At 29.6% G+C, this 23,052-nt stretch overlaps 1 protein-coding gene across 1 annotated transcript in view; it reads right to left on the reverse strand.

Annotated features, from left to right (window-relative positions):
• The window catches only part of LOC115885991 (BAI1-associated protein 3), a 349,135-nt gene that overhangs the window by 236,345 nt on the left and 89,738 nt on the right, over positions 1-23,052 (reverse strand). The window contains exons 5-6 of the mRNA XM_030905025.1: positions 3,302-3,476; positions 10-153 (exon numbers count right to left, since the gene is read on the reverse strand). Of these exons, the coding sequence (XP_030760885.1) occupies positions 10-153; positions 3,302-3,476 (319 nt within the window). The remainder of the gene's footprint in view (positions 1-9; positions 154-3,301; positions 3,477-23,052) is intronic.

Raw genomic sequence — 23,052 nt, forward strand, 5'->3', positions numbered from 1 at the left:
TGTACTTACAATCGAAATTTTTCGTTCCACTTTGGATTCAGCGTGTGAGGTTTGACGGAAGTGGCTCTAATAAATTTGGCTGGTAGAGCACCGCCTAGACTGTCTCTGTGTTCGCGAACTCTGCCCTCCTTCCTCTTGAAACTTAATTTAAAACTGAAATTTTCATAAAAGAATATTTGCATTAGCTGATGCACGTGCTGAAACATAATTAGGAAGTAAAAAGTATCCAAGAAAATTATCATAAGTGTGTGTTTTTTAATTTTTAATGAATTTTGTGTGTATAATCTATTTTTTTTCTCCTGTAAAATTTCGACACACGATGACAGAAAAAACGCAGATGACGGCCATACCAATCCATTTATTTCACTAAAAAAAGTTTCTAATATTTTTTAAGTTAACTATGGATGGATTTATATATATAAATCCGTCATGACATTATCTCTTGCTGTTTTTAACCAGTTTTATTGGTTTATTTCAAAAAGGACAGTTCATATTTCAATATTATAGTCTATAAAATGAATAACTTTGAATTTTGACCGTTATTTTTTACCAACATGGCAAATATAAAATCCCGCTGTCAAAACAGTTACTGATATTCTTTAAATTGAGTGCCTGAACGAATCAGATAGGTAACTCTTTTTACTTTCGTGAAATAGAAAAGGAAAATAATAAAACAAGTGACAGTTCTTCCTCTTCTTGCAAAAATCAACACGAAATGTCATAATGGACAAAAGTAAAATGTCATCAGCTTTTGACATTTCTAAATATTAGACCAATGCCGTCTCCAATACAACAGCCTCGGAGCGAGGTTTATGACGTCACGCTAGTTAGATACTACGGATTAATAAATATGTTGGAGAATACATGGAAAACATAATTATTCCTCGTATTTTTAGTTTGTATTTTAAAAATGATATAGTTTACAAGAAATATACATAATATACAGGTAATAAATACAATATAATATATACCTATTTATAGTAACAAATACTTTGGCAAATAAACTATGAACCATACAAATGCAGCAAATGTTTTACAATATACAAATAATGAATAGGTGGTACATAAGATAATGGGTAAAATGTAAAATATATTTTAAATTTTGGGGTTCGAAAATCGATCTAATTTAACAAAACACATTCAATATCTACTAATAGTGATGTATTTGTATTCTACTAATAGTATATTTGCATTCACAAAATTTATTTATATATTATAATGTTTACTGCAATTAATAAACTAATATAAACTTGTCAAACCACATATTTTTTTAAATTATTATTCTTAACACAAAAACTATCTACATTGACTATGGAGTACGATTTCAGCCATATTGTAAAACATTTGCTGCATTTGTATGGTTTATAGTTTATCTGCCAAAGTATTTATTACTATAAATAGGTATATATATATATATATATATATATATATATATATATATATATATATATATATATATATATATATATATATATATATTGTATTTATTAACTGTATCTTATGTATATTTCATGTAAACTATATCATTTTTAAAATACAAACCAAAAATACGAGGAACAATTATGTTTTCCATGTATTCTACAACATATTTATTAATCTGTAGTATCTAACTAGCGTGAAATCTCGGTCCGAGGCTGTTCTATTAGTGACGGCATTGCGTTAGCATGGCCGCAAGTTGCTAACCTAATAAAATTAACACTAGAAAAGCCCGCGGGAACTGTCAAATTCAAAGTTATTCGTTTTACAGACTATATATGCGTATGAATCGACTTAAGATTTTTGAGAGTTGTCAAACTCTTGCAAAATTATAGGTTATAATTTGTGTCAAATAGAAATGACAAATATTTTACATTTTGGACTATGTTATTACGTGTGTTTCGTGTTTTTTAAAATTAAGTGGAGAAAAACTCGAGGGAAAATTAAGTGTTGACCGAGACCATAATTTACAGTTAATTTTCGGTACCCAAAGACCACCAGAGATACAGTTTGCCAGAGACTATAGACAGTGAGTTGCCTTAGCCACTAATAAAGTTTGTTTAGGTAAGTGATTTTAGTACTGCAGAGAGATAATGTCAAAGGGTACTGGTTTTAACCCTTAACTGGTCCGGCGTCGTCTGACAGACTACGCCAAATAATTAACTCATTCTCATTAGTTACTGGGACCGCCTATTGGATTGACATTCCAGCTAATCCTCCCCCTCTCGGTCAACGACTGATAGCCATATTTATGCCCAAACTGGATTAGTTTTTTAAAAGTTATGGCAGAAGTTACTTAAGCCGTAGTCTCTCAGACGACGCCGGACTGTTTGCGTAAGATTTTGTGTGTGACAAACTTTTGTAAAATATAGCCGGGCCTTCGAAAAGAGTGCGTTTAGGAGACTCTAGTTATGGCGAAACTCTATTAAAATGATATGATGAGGACTGTGACAGTGACAATATGACAATCTGCCAGACAAATGCGTTTGACAATGTCAAATATTCCAAGAGAAATATACTTTACAACTGGTAGAATACTTGCAATTCCTGTACAACAAGAACACGCCCACGGAGATATGCTTATCCTAGAGTTCTTATCCTAGTTAAAGACAATGTTAGGCCCTAGTTTAATTATTTTTAATGCCTAGAATGTACAAATCCATTTTGTAAAACATGTTCAGGAAAACAATGAACTTTGCCTCATGCTGTAACTAAAAACTTTTTCTTTAACTTCAGTTTTATAGCTTATTTTTTTATATATAGTATTAAAAACATATTTCTATATTGTAATGACTGTTAGTAATTTGGTTTTATTTTTTAGAGCTTAGTAAAAATCTATTTTTTTTTAAATTTATGTATATGTTATTTTATTTTGTACTATATTTTCTTAAAGTTTATATTAATTGAACCCATTTTTGTCTAGATTAGTTAAATAATACATAATATAATATATAATAAAATAAAAATTTGTTATTTTTTAGTTTTTTGTGTTTTTTCACTTTTTAGAAGGCGTAGTCCCACAGACTACGCCGGACCGTTTATGATACATATCTATTACCGGACCAGTTAAGGGTTAAAAAAATAGATCAGATTTTACTGGTTTAAAAAAATCAGATATTGGCTTTACCAATAATGAATACCGAGGATGGAGAGCTGGCCTCTGTGGAGCCATCTCAGATACTAGCATTTGTTAAAACCCTGAGACTGTATGATGAGTTATAGATCAAAAAAGGGAGACACAATAGATATATAAGGTCGCGGTGATTAACTTCCCCCCTCCTATACAATATACATCTTGTTACATTAATAGATCTATTAATCTTACCTGTGATGTTTTCTAAGTTTTTCTCCACCACTAGCATGATTTAGATCACCAAAATTGGGATTAATCCCACAGGGTGAACAGGCATCAGATAGTGTGCGATTTGGTGTTAAGGGTTGGGGTGAGCTTGGAGCTGCCATTGGTTGTATACCCAGCATACAGTATGGATCACTAAAACCTGAAAAACAATGAACACATGCCGGTTATACATTGTTAATAATATTTATATGTGGCCGGCCGTGGCTCCAGCGGTAGTGTGTCGTTCTGCGGAGCAGAAGGTACTGGGTTCGATCCTCAGCCAGTACGGTCGCTTTATTTATTTAAATAAAAACTAGCTTTTTCCCGCGACTACGTTCGCGTTACACCTCGAATCGTTCATGCATTGATTTCAATGATTGTTTACTTCTTTATAGATAGAGCTAGTGTGTGTGTGACTCTTACAAACGCAATATTTAAACTATGTTTTTAAGAGTTTTAGAGCTACTCGTATTTCATATGAAAGTTAGCAATTGTCAATTTTCTGGGTATTATACAAGGCGAGTCTTGAATAAGAGCAAATGTTTTCAGGGCTGGTAGATCTCGATAAAGAAACATTTTCTTTTTACCGTTTTTCAAATAACTCCAAAATAACCGAATTTTTTTGATTAAATTTTGAGAACCAGTGGAGCTTTTCGGGTTTTTCTGTCTGGTAAATTTAATCTACCTACTACCTATGTTGCCATGTTATCAAGAAATTATGGTTTTTAACTAAAAACTAACAAGAAATCTAAAAAGTTAAATAATTTTAATAATTCTAGAAGTTGCTATCGAAATCAAAGTATTTCAAAGAAGTTCAATTTTGGCCACAAAATGATTTGTGACTGAAACTAATCATGTATGGTTGGACAGAGGGTTGATGTGGTTTTTTTATTTCTTAATTATGGGTATAGGGTGTTTTAGAAATCGAACCAAAGTCGAAATTTTGCAAAATCTGAAAAAAGAAAATATCTCGAAAATAATAAATACTGGAATGACTATTTACCCTCTATAGATAGAACCCTACCCATGGATCCATATAAACTGTATTACTAAAATAAATAGCTTTGACATATAAAATTTTTAATTGAATATTTGAAGTCTATTTTTTTGAAAAAATGGCAATGTCACAAAGAGATGTATAGGCAGGAAATATATTTTTCGTGTAATTTGTATGAACTGGGAAAAAGTGTTTTGTATTTCTCGGATTATGCATCTATAAAATAGGAGTGGCAAAAGTAAAGTGTTTTGGTGTATTGTAGTGAATTAGTGTTTTATTTTGCTGTTGTAATACCACAAGTTCCAGCCCTTAACTGTAATATAAATTAGGCTCAACATTTTATCTGACAAGGTAAGACACTTAAAATCGAGTTAAAACAATATTATACTCAAAACACACGTTTTATGTGTTCGTTATTATATAAACAGAGATGTAATAATGTATAAGATTTAGTTCTCGTTATTTCTAAATAAACTTAAAAAGAAGTGTGTGTGTTTTTATACTGAAATAGATAAATTAATCATAATGGCGTAACTAGTATCTCCGCACTTTACAATACAGGGTATCTTGTTCACAACTTTTCAGAATTTTTCACCCCTTTTCAGCAATTTTTAACTTGTTTTGTGGTATTTTTTCGTATGAATAATTAAAAATATAGGTCATGTAGTTAGGGCAAAATTGCATCCCTTTTAGTACCGTAACTATGGCAGTATCAGGGATTAAAAAATTTTACCGTGGGAAAATTTACAGTGATCAGCCAGTTCTAAAAAGTTTTCGAAAAATATACAGGGCAATTTGAAAGAAAATGCACGATTTTCAACATCTTTTTTTGCTAAAAAACCTCATGGACGTGTTCCTGGGGTCGAAATATACCACCCCTGAAAATATTACACTTATTTAAGACTCACCCTGTATATCTGAATAAACCGAAGTATAAGTAAAATAAATATGACATTGAAATTTGACAATGACAATGAAAGTTTGAAATTCTTTTAATATCAATTATGGAGTGTAGAGGTAAGGAGAAATAACTCTTACGGGACTTTTATTGAAAAAGTGGTCACAAAATGGGAAGAATAAGGGTTCGCCAAATAACCACAGTGGCGCTAAAAACGCATGATTCTAAAAAATGAAAAGTAACCATAGATAAGAGAATAAAAATAAATATAACCAAACATTACCCAAAAAAATTTTGTTTTTTTTTGGGTAAATAAATAAAATTTTAATTTAAACGTATTTGTTTTTATTTTTTAGACAGAGTTTTTGAATATAAAATAATTATTTTTTATCAATATTTTGTGCTTTATTTATTATTTAACAATGGTTAAAGTGTGTGTGGTGCGAAGTTGATTGAATAGCTGATGGAAAAATAAAGAGCAAAGGCAAAGCCTACGGTATGTAAAATACATAATATAATTCAGTATTGTATTATTTGTATTATATGTAAAAATTAGAGTCAATCAAAAGTGTAGTAAACATTTTTCGTAAGATTATTGACATACCTACATGTTACAAAGTATATTTTTACAAACCTTTTTATAAAGTTACAACCTAAATAACATTTATTTTTAATGATTTTAAAGTTTGACAGACATGCACAAATTGTTGGCATTTTTTTAAACAAGTAAAAGTAGGAAATACATAAAATTGTAGCTACTTTCAAGAAATATGTAAGTGCTGTATTTTAATAATCTATGAAAAATCAAAATCATCAGGACAATATTAGGTATTGATTTTCAGACAAGAATTAGATTACAGTGATGGTCAAAAGCATTTAGATATTGCTTTGAAATCTACAGATAAGGTATGGCAGTTTCATTTTAAAGAACAAGATGTTAAAGTTTGTGATAAAATTGTCATCAGAAATACTGTCCACTTCAGTATTTACATAGGAAAATATTGGAGGATGAAGCTCTACCTACTGCCTCAGGTTAATTTAAATTCTGAATTGCAACAACAGCAACAAGCAAGAAGGGCACCATTAAATGAATATTATACACATAAGTACCCGTATGATCGAATAAAAACGGCGTCCAGTTGGCTTGGAAATGACGATCGATGCCATTTCCTATATAAATTTACATATAAAATGATAGCGATCTTCATTTCATAGCCATCGCTGACGCCGTTTTTATTCGATCATGCGGTATTATTATACACAGAAAGAGTAATGTTATACACATAAATATTAACATTTTGTAGAGCAACAACACAATAAAAAACCAAAATATGAACACCAGCAACTAAAACGGGAACCATTAAATGAATATTATACACGTAAGTACAATTTGATCGAATAAAAAACGGCGTCAGCGATGCCTATGAAATGAAGATTGCTATCATTTTATATGTAAAATGATATGGAGAATGTCATCGAGATGTTCATTTCCAAGCCAACTGGACGCCGTGTTTTTTCGATCATACAGTATTATTATACACATAAATAATAATATTATACACATAAACATCCCTTGATAAAGATCAACATTTTGTAGAGCAATAACAGCATCAAATAATGGAAATAATGGACCCTACTGCTCAAATCAAAAACAAAATTTAAGCATTACCACTTTATTGGTTATATCAATAAAAGAAATTATTGAGTTTATGAGTCTAGATCCTACAAGCAAGCAGATCTATCACATAATTTAAAATGAAGATTTATCTATTATAGTATGTATAAACACTTTGCATCTTTTATTCAATGTTGTAATGAATTAACAAATTGCAGGTAATTTATTCTAATAACGAAAAAGAAACTTTTGATCAAAAAATATTTTCTTCTGATGAGGTTTATGAATATTAAAATCTGTTGAAGTTTGGCCATTATGTGTTGGTATGCGATATATTAACAATAATATTAACAATTTTAATTAATAAATTTATTTATGTTGTGTTAAACCATCCGAGTACAAAACATGTTTAAAATCCACTATTCTTAATGAATGGCAACTACCAACTTGAGAGGAAGCTAAGAGAAAGGTTCTATTGGGTGGACTACAAGGAAAAGGGACATATACATGAGGATCTGGAAGGTCTATAACATTACGTCTCAAGCCATGGAACAATAGGAAAATATTACAATACGTGGGATGCAAATTATAGTGCAAAGAATTGAGAAAAAGAATTATTAAAAGTAGTTATAGTTACGATAGTTAAACCATCCGACTACCAAATATATTTAAAATCCACTATTCTGAATGAATAGCAACTACCAACTTGGGAGGAAGCTGTGAGAACGATTCTATTGGGTGAACTATAAGGAAGACATGAGCATCTGGAAGGGCTATAAAATTATATTATTATTTCACGTCCCAAGCCATGTTAGAATAGATGGGAGTGAAAAAGAAGATAATACTGCACCCGATTCTTGTCTAGAAGTAGTTGATATTAAGGTAGTTAAGCCATCCGACTATCGAACATTTAAAATCCACTATTCTGAATGAATGGCAACTACGATGGCAAAACGTAAATAAATACTTGTACAGTATAAAATTATATTATATTGGCTTAATTTTTATACTAAATAAAATGTGTTACGTTATTTTTGACCTGCATTATATTTATTTAAATCCCATATCACCAATTAAACTTTTAATAAAGTTTTCCTAATTATAATTAACATTAATTTTAAACTAAAGCTTTTTCATCTTGAATGAGATTTACGAAATAACTTATGAGAAACAATAAAAAGAGACTCTGATATCTGAATAATCGATAATAAAACCACATATTGACTTACTTTTATACTAAATCAATGTAGGTATGAAGTTATTTTAAAGCTGCATTATATTTATTTTAAACCCATCACCAATTATTACTTTAAATAAAATTTGTCTTAATTATAATTACCATTAATTTTAAGCTAAAACGATAAGAATATTTTTTCGTCGTCTTAAATGACATTTGTGAAATAACTTATGAGAAACAATAAAAAAAGGGCCTAGTCTATTGCTGCTGAATAAAAATCTGTAATTTATTTCATGCAACATGAAAATAAAATTGTATTTTTTTAACATTGAAAATGTTTCTGTTATCCTATATTAGGGAGCCCAAATCGAATTAAAATGCTACATTTGCCACACATATACAAGGGTATAGGAAATCTCGGCGCAGCGGCTGCAGTCGGCCAGTGCGCGCAAAAACCATTACATCGCTAATTGTTTATTGATATATCTTTATTAGTTTAAAAGCAAAAAATATGGGGTTTGCTTTGATACCTTGTCAAGACATAAGCGAAACTTTTAAATTGTTTCTTTTTTTCAATTAGGCCTTCGTTTTTCGTTAAATGAAAGTTATATTAAAAAAAAATCTATTTTTAAACCAAATTTTCACATGATTGAAATGATTATTCATGTTTAAAGTTTTTTTTGGTCATAAGCGCTGATGGAAATGTTTTTTTGTAAATAATTATAAAAAATTACTCCCTACGAAGACTTTATTGTGTACTGGATCAAAAAATAAGTATTTTTTTTCTCTATACGGTGGTATTAATATATCGATTTTTGATGATAGTGCCTTTTTACCCTGTTTAATTTTGTACTACTTTCGGAATAAGGGTCCCCATATCATGTACTGTGATGTACTGTACTTCCATCCCTGAAAAATTCAGCTTGTGACACCGAAGTGAGAGGTAACGTCAAAATAAGCTTTAATCTACCTACATCATCATAGGTAGGTGTAGGTACTCTAGGTAAATTCTACCTAGACAGTAGCTGAACTAGCTGACAGTAGTAATTAATTTGTTATCCGATAAGTAGTTGTCATTATATAAGTTTAATCGTCTTATACCTCCTATAACGGTAGGTTTTGGATTTTTCCTGATTGGTTTGTTAAACAAAAATATACTGGGCATATAAATGTCTGTTACAGGTTAATTCGTTAAAGAAATATGTTACACACATATTATTTTAATAATAATAGTATAATAGTAATGGCTATATTATGTTATAACACATTATTGAATTAACAATTGAAAACAGTATTGAATGTACTTATTTTAACCAATGCATTGTTTTGTTTTTTTAATCTCACAAATAAGAAATATTTTATAGTTTTTATTATAAAAAACAGTGATTATACAATTTATTTACACCCCTTACACTGTTTTCTGTAAGGGGTGTAACCAGGAGTATATTTCGTAACCTTTTACGATATAAGAGGGCACAAAGTGTTTTATTACTTAATGCTTAAAATTTAATAATATATTTGTACATAAAATAAAATAGACTAGAAAGTCAATTAATTAATATTGACGTAATTACTAAATAAGTACAAGATTTTTTTTCTAATTATTTTAGTGTATTTTTAGTCACCGAATTATAAAGGAGAGATATCCAACCATTGCATTATTTTACTCACAAATAAATGTTTTATGGTTTTTATTATAAAACAACGATTAATTTATTATACACCCCTTAACCCAAACACTCCAAGGAGGATATTTCGTGACCCCGTATTTAAAGTGGACAAGGTTTATTAGTCAATGTTTTAATTACCCAGCGTCTTTAATAAAAATCTAATGTAATTTTTCATAGAAATGATCTGACATGAAAAGCAAATTTTATCAAAAAACTTTTTGATTATCTACAAGGAGTAAACCGCTGACAAATGTCTGTATACTAATGCCAAAGTAATGCCAAAAATACAAATTAAATACCAAAATTTCTCATATAATGCCCCACTAATGCCAAGCTGATTCCAATATAATACCACTAATACCACGAATAATATGTAACACATTTGTTTCACGAATTAACCTGTAACAATACTGGTAGGTACGTGCACAGATTTTTTCCTAGGTAACTTAAAAGTCGTTAAAAAGTCTAATTATATTTAAAGAAGATATAATTCCAACAAATTACATTATAAGGCCAATAATGCACAAGTAATACCATTAAAATTTTAGCGTTTTTAACTTGTGTAACATATTTCTTTAACGAATTAACCTGTAACAATAGTGGTAGGTACGCGCACAGATTTTTTCGCTAGGTAACTTATTAAGTCGTTAAACAGGCCTATAAAAGCTATAACAACATAGGTAACTAATATTTATAATTTAATTCGAGTTTTAATCTCAAATAATAAATGTTTTTACTGGTGTATTTCTGAAGTGTTCATTATTAAAAGTAGATATTCTTCAAGTTATGCGAAGTAATAAGTAATGTTTCCGGTGAGACCGCGTATATGTCACCGGATTCTGGTTAGTATAAAGACTTTTTCTATAGAAAGAGTTTTTTCTATATTTTCCTTTCAAAATAAGACTAATTTCTTCTTATTCTTTTAAATATTACAGTGTTTCTTTTTCCTAAAATGTTATACTTAATTTTCGCTTAAAATTAAAAAATCACAAATGGAGGAAAATATACGTTATTGAATAAAGTTTATACAAATCACTTTACCATAACAAAAAAGTAAAAACATGTCATGGCGGAAGATATTCAGGTGGCATTTCACACATTTATCTATTAAAATCGAGATTAAAATAATAAACTTGCGTAACATGTTATACACGAGATAGAAAGTTTCAGAATCGATTAATACGCAATACGCTACGCAGTCAACTTATTCCTATGCGCGGATGAGCGTCTTCAAGACTCTTCCTTCGGCCAGGGTCACGACGCCGCCGAAGAGGAATCGGCCTACGTTTGGCTAAACAGGCTGGACACGGTGGAGTACGATATTGGCGAGTCTGAATATTTATAAAAATTTGCAAAGTAAAATATGTTGGAAAAATAATTAATCCATACATATATAAAAGCTCAAAGGGTTTTTTTGTTGCATCCATCCCGCCGAAACCGCTTTACCAATCTTGATGATTCTTTTTTTAAATGAAAGGTATATATGTGTAGATTTGTTATGAAGTATTTTTATAGTGCTTAATGGCTATTTCTTTGTGTAAAACGACTAAATACTAAAACATACCTGAAAAACACCTACACACAATACCTCCAGAAATAAATTATTTGTCATTGTCAGTGGTGTGTCAGTTAGATTATATATTACGTTTTTAGATATTTTAGAGTGAGTTCATGCCGCCAGCTTTAGATACATAAATATTAGCACAAAGGTTCGTTTAAACGACATTAGTGAATTAGCTACACAAAGCGATTTTAGGAAATTCATCCTCTTAGAGAGTAAAATTATCTCGGAACAGTTTGTTGTATGAAAATTCCTTACTATTTGGTCTAGAAGAATGAAATCCTACAAAAAGAATTAGAAGAAATTTTTGAAATTCATCAACCAAATGGGTAAAGTTTGTAAAAATTTATATAAAACTTGGTGACCTCTGGATTATACACATAAAAATTGGTACAAAGGTAAAGCGAATTTATGAAATTTATACCTTTGGGGAGTAGAATAGGGAATGAAAATTTGCTGTACAAAAATGCAATACTATAACATTGCTATAACTACTGCTATAACATACTATAACATTACTATAACATACTATAACAACCAGACAGTATAAAATTTTATACAAGGGTTTATTTAGTGACATCATAACGAAATATATCTTCCTCAATTATCCTTCAAAGAATAAAAAATAACCTATAAAGAGAGTATTAGTGCTCTTAATAAATAAAAAAAAGATGAAAAATAAAAAACATCTATATGCTCACTAGCTCTCTATAAAGAAGTAAAAAAATCATTTAAATCAATGCATAAACGATTCGAGGTGTAACGCGAACGTAGTCGCGAGAAAAAGCTAGTAATTTATTAAATTATTTTATTTACCTCATTAATTTTCATTGAAAAGGAATTTTGTAATTCGCCACTATATTAGTTAAAAACTAAGAAACTCATATCAAATTTAAGTTTTGCGATTTTGACTTATACTTTTTACAAAATCTGAACACATTTTAAAAGAAAAAAAGTTTTTGATATTTGTGTAGATTGACTACAAGTTGTATAACATAAATTTCTACGACCGGTCTACCTAGTGGTCTGCAGCATCGCCTTGTGGTGCAAACGTGGGCCTGTTAATCTGTGACGTCACGCACAACAGCCAAGAAAAACAGAAGCGTGGCTAAGAATTTAGTAATTTAAAAAAAAGTCTTTTAGATACAGTAGTAGGTATTAAAAAGTTTTGTGTTTAAATGGGGTTTGTCTTTAACAGGTAAAAAGTTATATCGTAAAGTGTAACTTTCCGTAAGAATTCTTTATCTGTCATTGATCATGATCTGTCATCATGTTAACCTGATGTTTTGTATGTTATTTTGTTTCTTTCGAGGTTTTTTTGCCTGCTTGTTTTACGGATAGGTGCGATCGCATAATTATTATTGATAATGTTATATTTAATGTTAACATTACTACTTTTTCAGTGAATCTTTAAATCTGTTGTTTTCTGTTAAGTTCGTTATTTAAACATATGTATGTAATACACTCATATTAACACTAATCATATTTTTACGTTTTTATTCATCATTTTCAATGCCCCCCCGGTTGCATCTTTGTAAAGGACTGTGAATTTTTTAAACCCGCGGCTTCGCGTTTGCTTCACGTCAAATATTTATGACTTGAATCATCTGTTCTAAAATGTTCGGCGCATGTCTTAAATTTTAGAATCTTGCTACAGCAGCGCCATCCTAATTCTTCCCTTTTTTTGACCATTTTTTAATGCACGGAGTTATTTCTCCTTACCTCTACACTCCATAATATCAATACTAAACCAGACATCATATTGTCTACTACATCCAAAGATACATTTAATAAAGTTAGGTTTTAAAGTTTACAAGTTTAAATTGTTTTAATTGTATAAAATTAACAATTTTAATTAATAAATTAATTTATGTTAGTTGAGTTAAGTTAAAGTTTAAGTTTTAATTATTACAAAGACGCGGTATACCAGCACGGCATTGTAGGTACAACTTAATCTCATTTCCCTTTATCTGTGAATATAGAAAACATAAAGTCTAAAAACATCTCCGGGTGAAAAGTTAAACAAAGGGGATATTATAAACAGATTACTTAAAGCCACTACAAAACTTCCTCCTTCCGCTATACTTCGTCTACGTTTCCCGTCCTTTGTGTTCTCTTTTAAAGCAAAACAAACGAGAGTCAAGTGAAGAAGTTTAAATCATTATTTGATCAAATTACTACTGATTAAAAGACCCTTCGCGATGCTTTACTTTGCTGTGTTATTTCATGAAATAACTTTTTAAAAGCATCTAATAAATGTGGTTCGGGAGTTAGATGAACTTATTTTTCAAGTAAAACTTCTTTACGCGGCGCTGGGAGTGAAAATTCAAGGCCGTGACACACGAACTAGCGAGATGACATGCGAGTAATAACGAAAAGTAGTAACGATCGAAAAGCCAGTCGGACTCGCGCACGAAGTGTTCAGTACCATTCATTATCTAGGTATACAACATTGGACATTATATTATTATAAACTTTTTTTCCGATTTAACTGAAATTTTGAATGCGCGTATAAATAATTTAAAAAAAAATTAAGAAACACGTTACTAAAAATTGTATTAGGAGCTACACATGCCCGACGGACTATTGCCGCACTCTGTATGGCTGAGAACAGTGGATTGGATTCCGTGTAAACCATAGATAAAAGAAAATAATCTTCTGTTAAGATAGATATGAAACTTAATAGTAAAATTTTGGGTCAAAGCGCCCCTCCGTGTTCTTAGTGGAGACTACGTTTAACCCAGCGCCTTCGCCTTTTCTGCTGTAAATATTTTTTATGTTTTTATTTGATTTCAAAGGATTTAGTTTTAAAGTTACACTGATATATTAGTATATCAGAGTAACTATAATAAAACATAAGAATATATATATTTTACAGTTTATTAAATATAAATTTTGACTACAAGCACAGGTAATTCTTTGTGTTAACTATAATATTCTTTGCTACAAGGTAGAAAATAAATCACAATATTTGATAAAACTTATAAGTATACCATTTTTACAGTTAATAAATAATAAAACTATTTCTGACTATGATATTTAAAATTTAGATAGATGGAATATTAAAAAACATACCGGTATTTGCAGACGCAGGCCCAAATTCAATAAAAACCAAAATTTTTCCTGCGAAAATCGGGCTTTTTTCACAGAAAAGGTATTTTTTTATTTATCAACAATCATTGTCAAGTTGACAATATACAGGGTGTTTTCTAATTAGTCTAAAACATTGTGGTGTGATTCCTCATGTGTTCTTAAAACAATTTTTATACAACCATTAGGTCTAAAGTACTTCCTTTCTGATATACGGGGTGTTAAGAATTAAAAAAAAATCGATATTTTGCTTAACATAAATGGTACACTACTGCTTTTTTAAAGAAAATATATTTTTTTCTTGACTGGCCATCCTTTTTCAACAAAATTGATCTTTTGAGTTTTTCTTGTTCATCAAACGGTTGCCGAGAAAAAAATGAATATACTTATTAAGAGCGCGCCTTAAGTCGTTTTCTAACGATTTTTCATTTTTTAGATTAATTAGGAAACACCCTGTATATGCATATGACAGGCAACCAAATAAACTAGTAACCTCTAAAAATTATTTTTTTTACCACTAGCGACATACCGTGTTTTAGTGAGTACTAAATTATTTTATCAAAATTTCACCATATAAGTTTCCAGGCAATGGTGTAAACTAAGTAGGCCTGATCCAGATGAACCCTAACTAAGTAAAGCTATTAATAATCTCTTTATAAAAATGGCATTTTTGATATACAGGGTGTCCCAGAAATAAGTGCAAATATTTTAACTGTTAATATAGTTCAACCCACACGCCTATCAGGTTTTTTTCGCGAAAAAAAAACATTTGGAAATTCGAAATTTTTTTAAATTTTTTTTGGCATTTTTTTATTTAAAAAAATAATTTCTTGATAATATGGCAACATAGGTAGTAGATTAAATTTACAAGAAATAAAATCCAGAAAAGTGGTTCTCCAAATTTTAGCAAAAAATATTTTTTTTTTAAATTTTCAAAGTAAAATAACTCTGTTATTTTGGACTTATTTGAAAAACTATAAAGAGAAAATATGTTTCTTTTATCGAAATCTATACCACCCCTTAAAATATTTGGACTTATTTCTGGGACACCCTGTATAACGATAATAATATTTTTACTTTTCCAAATTTAAAGACATAATTTTTGTCGTTTTTTTTTCAATTTGTGGGTTTAAATGGCTTCTAAATTCTAAATAAATATCGGTGTAAAATTTATTAAACCAGCTTTTATTGCCTAAATTCAGTAAAGAAATTACTGTGAAATTAATACGAGTTTGTTGGATAATAAATTTATTTAGGTTAAGTAATATAATTATTTTTTAAAATTTATTTTTACTCTTATTGCCCAGTAAAACAGCAGATATCTAAATAAAACCCAATTAACACATTTTATAGGCCCTAAACGCAATTAACAGTAAAATACAACGACAGGGGATAAAGGAGAGGATAAAAAGGTTCGAAAACTGCGACATAATAAAGAAATAACATTTTTATAAAGATGGTAAAAATTGTTATAAAAGCTGCAAATATGCATTTGAAGCAAAAGTTAATGTTTTTTCAGCTACTTGTTGAAGCAGTATAAAGAAAATTTCTGAAATCATTTTATTTACTGATTTTTCTTTCTCATATAGGCTATTAAAAATTTTCTCATTATACTGATATACATATAAGAACTTGTTTTTTCTCAATCTCCTTAAAAATATAAATACACAAAATATACGAATGTATGTTTTCTTTTTCTGTTCTGATGGTAAAAGAAAAACAAATATGAAGGCAAAAATGTTTTATTTATTTATCGAGAAAATACAATATAAAAAGAAAAGTAAAGAAGTTTTGACCTTTTGGATCCCTTCTTTTAAAGTGTACTCATGACCGATATTCTAAGCCAAAACATATCAGAAAAACAAATAAGGAAAACTTGAGTAAAGCTGATGTACAGGAAAAAGCAATACTTCAAATATGTATACAATCAAAACATAAAACACCAATTACAATTGACGTTTATTTTTCCACTTTATTAAATTTCATTGCTTTCTAAATAAATATTGGTGTAAAATTTAATTAGCCAGTTTTTATTTTCCAAATTCAATAAAGAAATGAGGAAGATGCATATATTTTATTTTTCGCCAGAAACTGTTCAATTTATTAGAATAAATATGTGTAAATGCAAAAAAACCTTTTTTCTTGAAAGCAGTACCACAATTTTATAAAACCGGCCATTAAAATACTATGGATAGCGCAAACGACGCCTCGCGAATTGAAACGATATTCTATTGGTCTGACGTCACCCGCCGTTCTCGTCGACGCGCGATGGCCAGCAGCATCCAGACGTGTTCCGTTTATGTACGTATTTAGGTGGCGTACTAAGACATTTTTGTTGCTTTTAGCGTTGATTGAAGGAGCTTTTTATGCTTTTTTATGCAGTTATTATTTGTATGTGTTGTGTGTTCTGAGCATTTTTTAAGTAATGGCAGATTCCGGGTTTGTAAAAGCACAATCAGATAACTTGCCAAAAGTCGATGCTTTTATATTGGCTGCTTTTATAAATACAAATTCCCAATTTATTGGTGCTTAATTACGAGGAAAAAACAGAGAGGTATGTAACATTTATTCTTTGTAGTACTGAGGCATATTTAAGTATAAGTAGGTACCTACTGTTATGAACTTTTATATAGTTATAAATTAATGTTATAAACTTATTTTTCAGATCAGGTAGGGAGACTTATATGAGACTGTGTGGAGATAATGCTGTAGGTTATGTAGAAGTGAAAAGAGACAAAAATATTTGTTTAGTACGTGGAAAAATAACTCCAAACCATAGCGTGAAAAAGAAAGTTTTTTTATATATTGACCCCCCTTCGCCTTGTTAATTTTAAAGATTGTTTTTTTACGAAATTATAGGAAATAAATTGTTTATCAGTAATGAAAATATTATACAAGGTGTCCCAACGCAAACGCCAAAATTAAGTTACTTTTTTAAGTGAAACACCCTATATATTTTTGGATTCTTCGGAAATTTCTAGATATTCTGACAGTTGAAAAGTGAAAAATTCCTACAATTTTCTGGACCCCCTTTTTTGGGACATCCTGTATAACTAGAATTAATTTTAAAAGAGAGTATATGAAAAACCATGCAACTTTTTTATTTAATGTTTTCTTCTAAAACTTGCAGTTAAGGCTGTATGTGGGTGTCAAAATATAATGAATAACCCCTGTACATTCAAATTTCTTATACCTATGTAAGACAATATACATAAATATATGAACTTACATCAAAATGATCTTCACAACAATAAATCGTAAAAATAGAGGATAATTTAACGTTTTTCTTTTCATCTCTTCTCATGGCCTTGGACCATTTTTTTCTGTTTTCGCTCATCCATTACTATTTATAAATATCACTAATTACTAATTATGTATTAATTAACACAAATAACAAAAATTTTGACTCGGATTCAACAGCGTTTAAAAGCAAACTGTGTAAAATAAACACGGGTCTGGCTCCACTCAACTAGAAGAACGGCGGGTGACGTCACAGCGGCAAGGCACGGTAGAGAGCGTTTGCCCGGCCATTTAAATTAACAATATTTAATTATTTTATATTAGAGGCATTTCTTAACCGATATCAACGATTTCTTTCTTGTTCAAATTATATGAACTATTTTTTAAAACCATTATTTAAAAACATGCATTTTCCTCATTAGTGTGAAAATAAAACGAGTTTGTTGGTTCATAAATTTATTTAGGTTAAGTAATAAATTTATTTTTAAAAATGCATTTTTACTTTTACTGCACAGTAAAACAATAGAGCTCTAAATAAAACTCAGTTAACACATTTTAGAAACCCTACTCGCAATTAACAGTAAATAAAACTATAGGGGATAAAAAAGAGTATAAAAAGGTTCGAAAATTGCGACATAATAAAGAAATAAAAATTTTATAAAGACGTAAAATTGGTATAAAAGCTGCAAATATCCATTTGAAGCAAGAGTTGATGTTTTCAGCTACTTGTGGAAACAGTATAAAAATTTTTTCTGATATCATTTTACTTACTGATTTTTCTTTCTTATTATTATTATGTGATATTATATACAGAAAGGTCCACAGACTTCGATACATAGGAAAATCAAGTCCATTTAGCGTGTGTCGCAATTTTCACACCTTAAAAAATTAGTTTTTTATAGCTATAGCAACTGCAGCGACTATGAAAAAAGCTGTGTGGTTTTGATAGAAAGTAAGAACACCTGTAATTCATTTGAGAATGTTATAAATCGCTAAAAGAAGTTTCAAATCTCTTGGATTTCTATTAATATTAAATAAATTTTATTAAAAATTGAACTAAAATTGTTAGTATCATTAAAAACAATTCAAATTCAAAAATTGTGTCAGTCAAATTCCCTCATTTAAGGTGAATATTAAAGTAAATATAAATACAGCTCATTCTAAGCTCTTAGAATATAAAAATTTAAATCATTGGTGCAATTGAGCCTTAATGCCATTTCGAATGAATAATAGTATTAATAATGTACATTATAATAATAATAAATTTTATATCATAGTGTGTATTAAAACTACTAAAACACTTTTAAATTGGTATTATATTAACAACTTTGGTTTTTTAAATCCAAAAAAAAAATAAAAGTAACAAATTTCTCAATCAAAATATTTGTGGTCCTGAAAAGGACCTTTTTTCTCCCATGTTCGTCAAGGTAGGTAATGGGTAAACGGTAAAAAAACACGATAATGAAATTTAAAAAAATACGAAAATTGTTCAAAAATGCCTCCCTCTTGGCCGTAAATTTTAGATTTTATATAAAAAGAAATAATTATTAAAAAGAAAATCATTCACCCCATAAAAAGTAATCATTCACCGAGAGGTCAGGTGAAATTAAACGTCAGTCTAAACAAAACTCTCATTTTTGAAAACTTGGACACACGCTAAATGGACTTGATTTTTCTATGTCTCGAAGTCTGTGGACTTTTCTGTATATGTGACATAATAAAGAAATAAAAATTTTATAAAGATGTAAAATTGTTATAAACCTTCCAATATCCATTTGAAGCAAAAGTTAATGGTTTTTTTTCAGCTACTTGTTGAAATAAAATAAAGCAATTTTCCGAAATCATCTTATTTATTGATCTTTCTTTCTCATATAGGCTATTAAAACAAAATCTCATTATACTGATATACATGCATATAAGAATTTGTTATTCCTCGATCGCCTTCAGAAAGAAAAATGCAGGAAAAATATGAGAATGTATATTTTCTTCTTCTGTTCTGACAGTAAAAGGAAAACAAATATGAGTAAAAATGTTTTATTTAATTATCGATAAAATACAATATACAGGGTGTTACAAAACAAATGCGAAAAACTTTAGGGGGTGATTCCTTGTTCAAAATAAAGGGGAGTTTGTTTTATAAATGTTGGGTCGAAAGTCAACCATTAGGGAGATATCGCGGTACAAAGATGGCGGAAAAATAATGTTTTTATTTTTTATCATGAAAACGAAAAGAGATAGACTAATGAAATTTTTATGGAAGCATTACTGTTATGAAAACACACTTTCAGGTATTTTTTTTTACTTTTTTAAAATGAGTGGAAGGGGTTGAAATAAACTACCCCTATCATTCTTGTTAACGAAATTTAAAGAAAAATCTTATCAAACACATGCAAATGCTTGTTTAAAAACTTTTTTACCTTTTGTGTTTTTTTGATAAAACTCACCGATTGGAAATTAAAAAATAAAATGTAAGGCATTACATGTCAGGACAAAAAACATGTTTAGATTAAGAATCTAGTGATAATAACGATAATAATAATCATCTAGATAATAACGTATTGCAGTAGAGTCATGTCAAATAAAATAATATTAGGAACATCCTAAAAAGTGACAGCGGCCGACTAGATTTTTTCCTAAAAAAATTACAGCAGCCCACTAGATTCTTTATCAGAAAATGTTTTTTGTCCTGACATGTAATGCTTTACATTTTATTTTTTAATTTCAAATCGGAGAGTTTTATCAAAAAAATACAAGAGATAAAAAAGTTTCTAAACAAACTAAACTATCCAAATTAATTTTTTTGCATGTATCTGATAAGATTTTTCTTTAAATTTTGTTAACAAGGATGATAGGGGTAGTTTATTTCAACCCCTTCCACTCATTTTAAAAAAGTGAAAAAATTACCAGAAAGTGTGTTTTCATAACAGTAATGCTTCCATAAAATTTTATTAGTCTATCTCTTTTCGTTTTCAAGATAAAAAATAAAAACATTATTTTTCCGCCATCTTTGTACCGCAATATCTCCCTAATGGTTGGGTCAAAACCAACGTTTATGAAGCAAACTACCCTTTATTTTGAACAAGGAATCACCCCCTGAAGTTTTTCGCATTTGACAGTTGACGTTAGTTTTCCACTTCGTAAATTTAATTGCTTTCTAAATAAATATAGGTGTTAAAATTATTAAACCAGTTTTTATTGCCTAAATACAGTAAAGAAATTAGTGTGAAATTAATACGGGTTTGTTGGATAATAAATGTATTTAGGTTAAGTAATAGAATTATTTTTAAACATGCATTTTTACTGTTATTGCTCAGTAAAACAGTAGAGCTTTAAATAAAACCCAATTAACACATTTTAGAGACCCTAAACGCAATTAACAGTAAAAAATTACGATATGAGATAAAGAAGAGGATAAAAAGGTTCGAAAACTGCAACATAATAAAGAAATGAAAATCTTATAAAGACGTAAAATTGTTATAAAACTGGAAAAACCATTTGAAGCAAAAATTAATCTTTTTCAGCTACTTGTTGAAACACTATAATGAAAATTTCCAAAAACATTTACCTAATTTAACAAAGCTGAATATTATTTACTGATTTTTTGTTCTTATGTAGGTTATTAAAAAGTTTCTTATTATTCTGATATACATATAAGAAGCTGTTTGAATGTTGATATTTTCTTTTTCTCTTCTGGTGGTAAAAGGAAATCAAATATGAGGGTAAAAATGTTTTATTTATTTATCAGGAAAATACAATATTAAAATAAAAAGCTTTGACCTTTTCGATCCCTTCTTTTAAGGTGTACTCAGGATCTCATGACTTGAGAGTGTACATCAAAACAATCCTAATTTATCTTTTATATAGGCGCTCGGTTGGTACTAACCAAGCGTGACAAAATTAGCCAACCGCGTCAAAAACCAAACGTGCGTAACAATTAATTACCGGCACTAGAGCAATAGAGGGAACAGATGACTGGAAGGAATTGGAACCATTATCTCTGTTCATATTATCTTTACATTTATTCATTTTGACGCTCTCATATACATCTAATTGCCTTTAATTTGAGACGTGTGTAATATATCAGGCTGATTATGAATAAGCTGTAATCAAGAACAATTAACCTAATAGGACTGCTCATTCAGCCAAAAGTGTCCACCAGGTGCATGCGAAAACTACTCGCTTTGTGACGTCATTGTAGCCCTTGTCATGGTTATTAGTCCTTATCCGGCAACCAATAATACACACACGTGCATTATTGGTTACCGACTTTGAATAAGAAGACTACGGAAGGAGCATATCAAAAATCTTAGGTACACCGCGATGGGCCTCAAATATGGCCGACTTAAATTCCGGTTTATCAGTGTCGTTCTAATTTTATTTAAAAAATGTAAAACTATGATGTAGGGTAGACGTGGAGTAGGCTCAATAATTTGTTATTTTATTTTACGTTGTGAATAAATGTTGGTAGTTATTAAAATTGTTATAAAAATATATAATTCTAATAAAAATAGATAAGTTATAATAAGTATTTATTAACAGAAACATCTGATACGCTACTGAAGCAGGTAAGTCAAATTAACGTATCAAAATTCTTTGACATCTGATCTTTGACAAGTAGTAAATAAAAGCTAAAATGCAAGAAAACATATAATTTAGTTAATTTAAGTGAATTTCATAAATGATCGGTTTACTACACGTATGTATATTATATAGTCACTTACTAGCGAAAAGTTGTTCCATTATTTCACTCGATTTTTGCCGAGATCTACCGCACGCTACACAACCAATTATTTTAGAGTCTTTTTCGATAAATCGCGATAATGTCACTGTTAATTTAAGTTGTGCCACAATTTCCATCTAGATTTACTACCTTTATACAACTATCAGTAGTAGAATAAATAATAAATAACATAAAATAAGCTCCGTAAAGACTGACAAATCCACAAAATTTCAAATTGAATTCAAATGTGTCAAATGAATCGTCAAACAGAACTGTCAAGGATCCCCACCCTAGAGAGCTTGTTCCGCCCACCATGCATGAATACATGGATAGCATTATCACAAAATAGAAATCAACAGTTGATTTCTATTTTGTGGCATTATGCTCCTTCCTTAGACTTCTTATTCAAAGGTTACCGAATGCAAAACGTTCATTATTTAGTTTATTTACTTAAACACCTTATATGTACGCAGTATAGAAAATTAACTGTATAAATCGTATTAAATACTCGGATAATGCATTTTTAAGAACAGCAGTTCCCAGCATCACCTTTTGCAAGCATTCTTTTTAGAGTACTTCCATATTTTGCTTTAAATTAATTAATAAACAAAATCGTGGGCACTTAGTATGCACTTTGTCACAATCCACAACACAAAATGAACGTATTTATACACTCTATAGCTCTAAAAACTTTAAAGACACCTTTTTCACATTTAAAATTGACAAAATAATTAACTCAAAATTTCTCAGCTGTTATTTTTATAAGTT

This window comes from Sitophilus oryzae, unplaced genomic scaffold (assembly GCF_002938485.1).
Source record: "Sitophilus oryzae breed Bouriz unplaced genomic scaffold, Soryzae_2.0 scaffold_465_pilon_pilon, whole genome shotgun sequence".
In the NCBI taxonomy this organism is placed as follows: Eukaryota; Metazoa; Arthropoda; class Insecta; order Coleoptera; family Curculionidae; genus Sitophilus; species Sitophilus oryzae.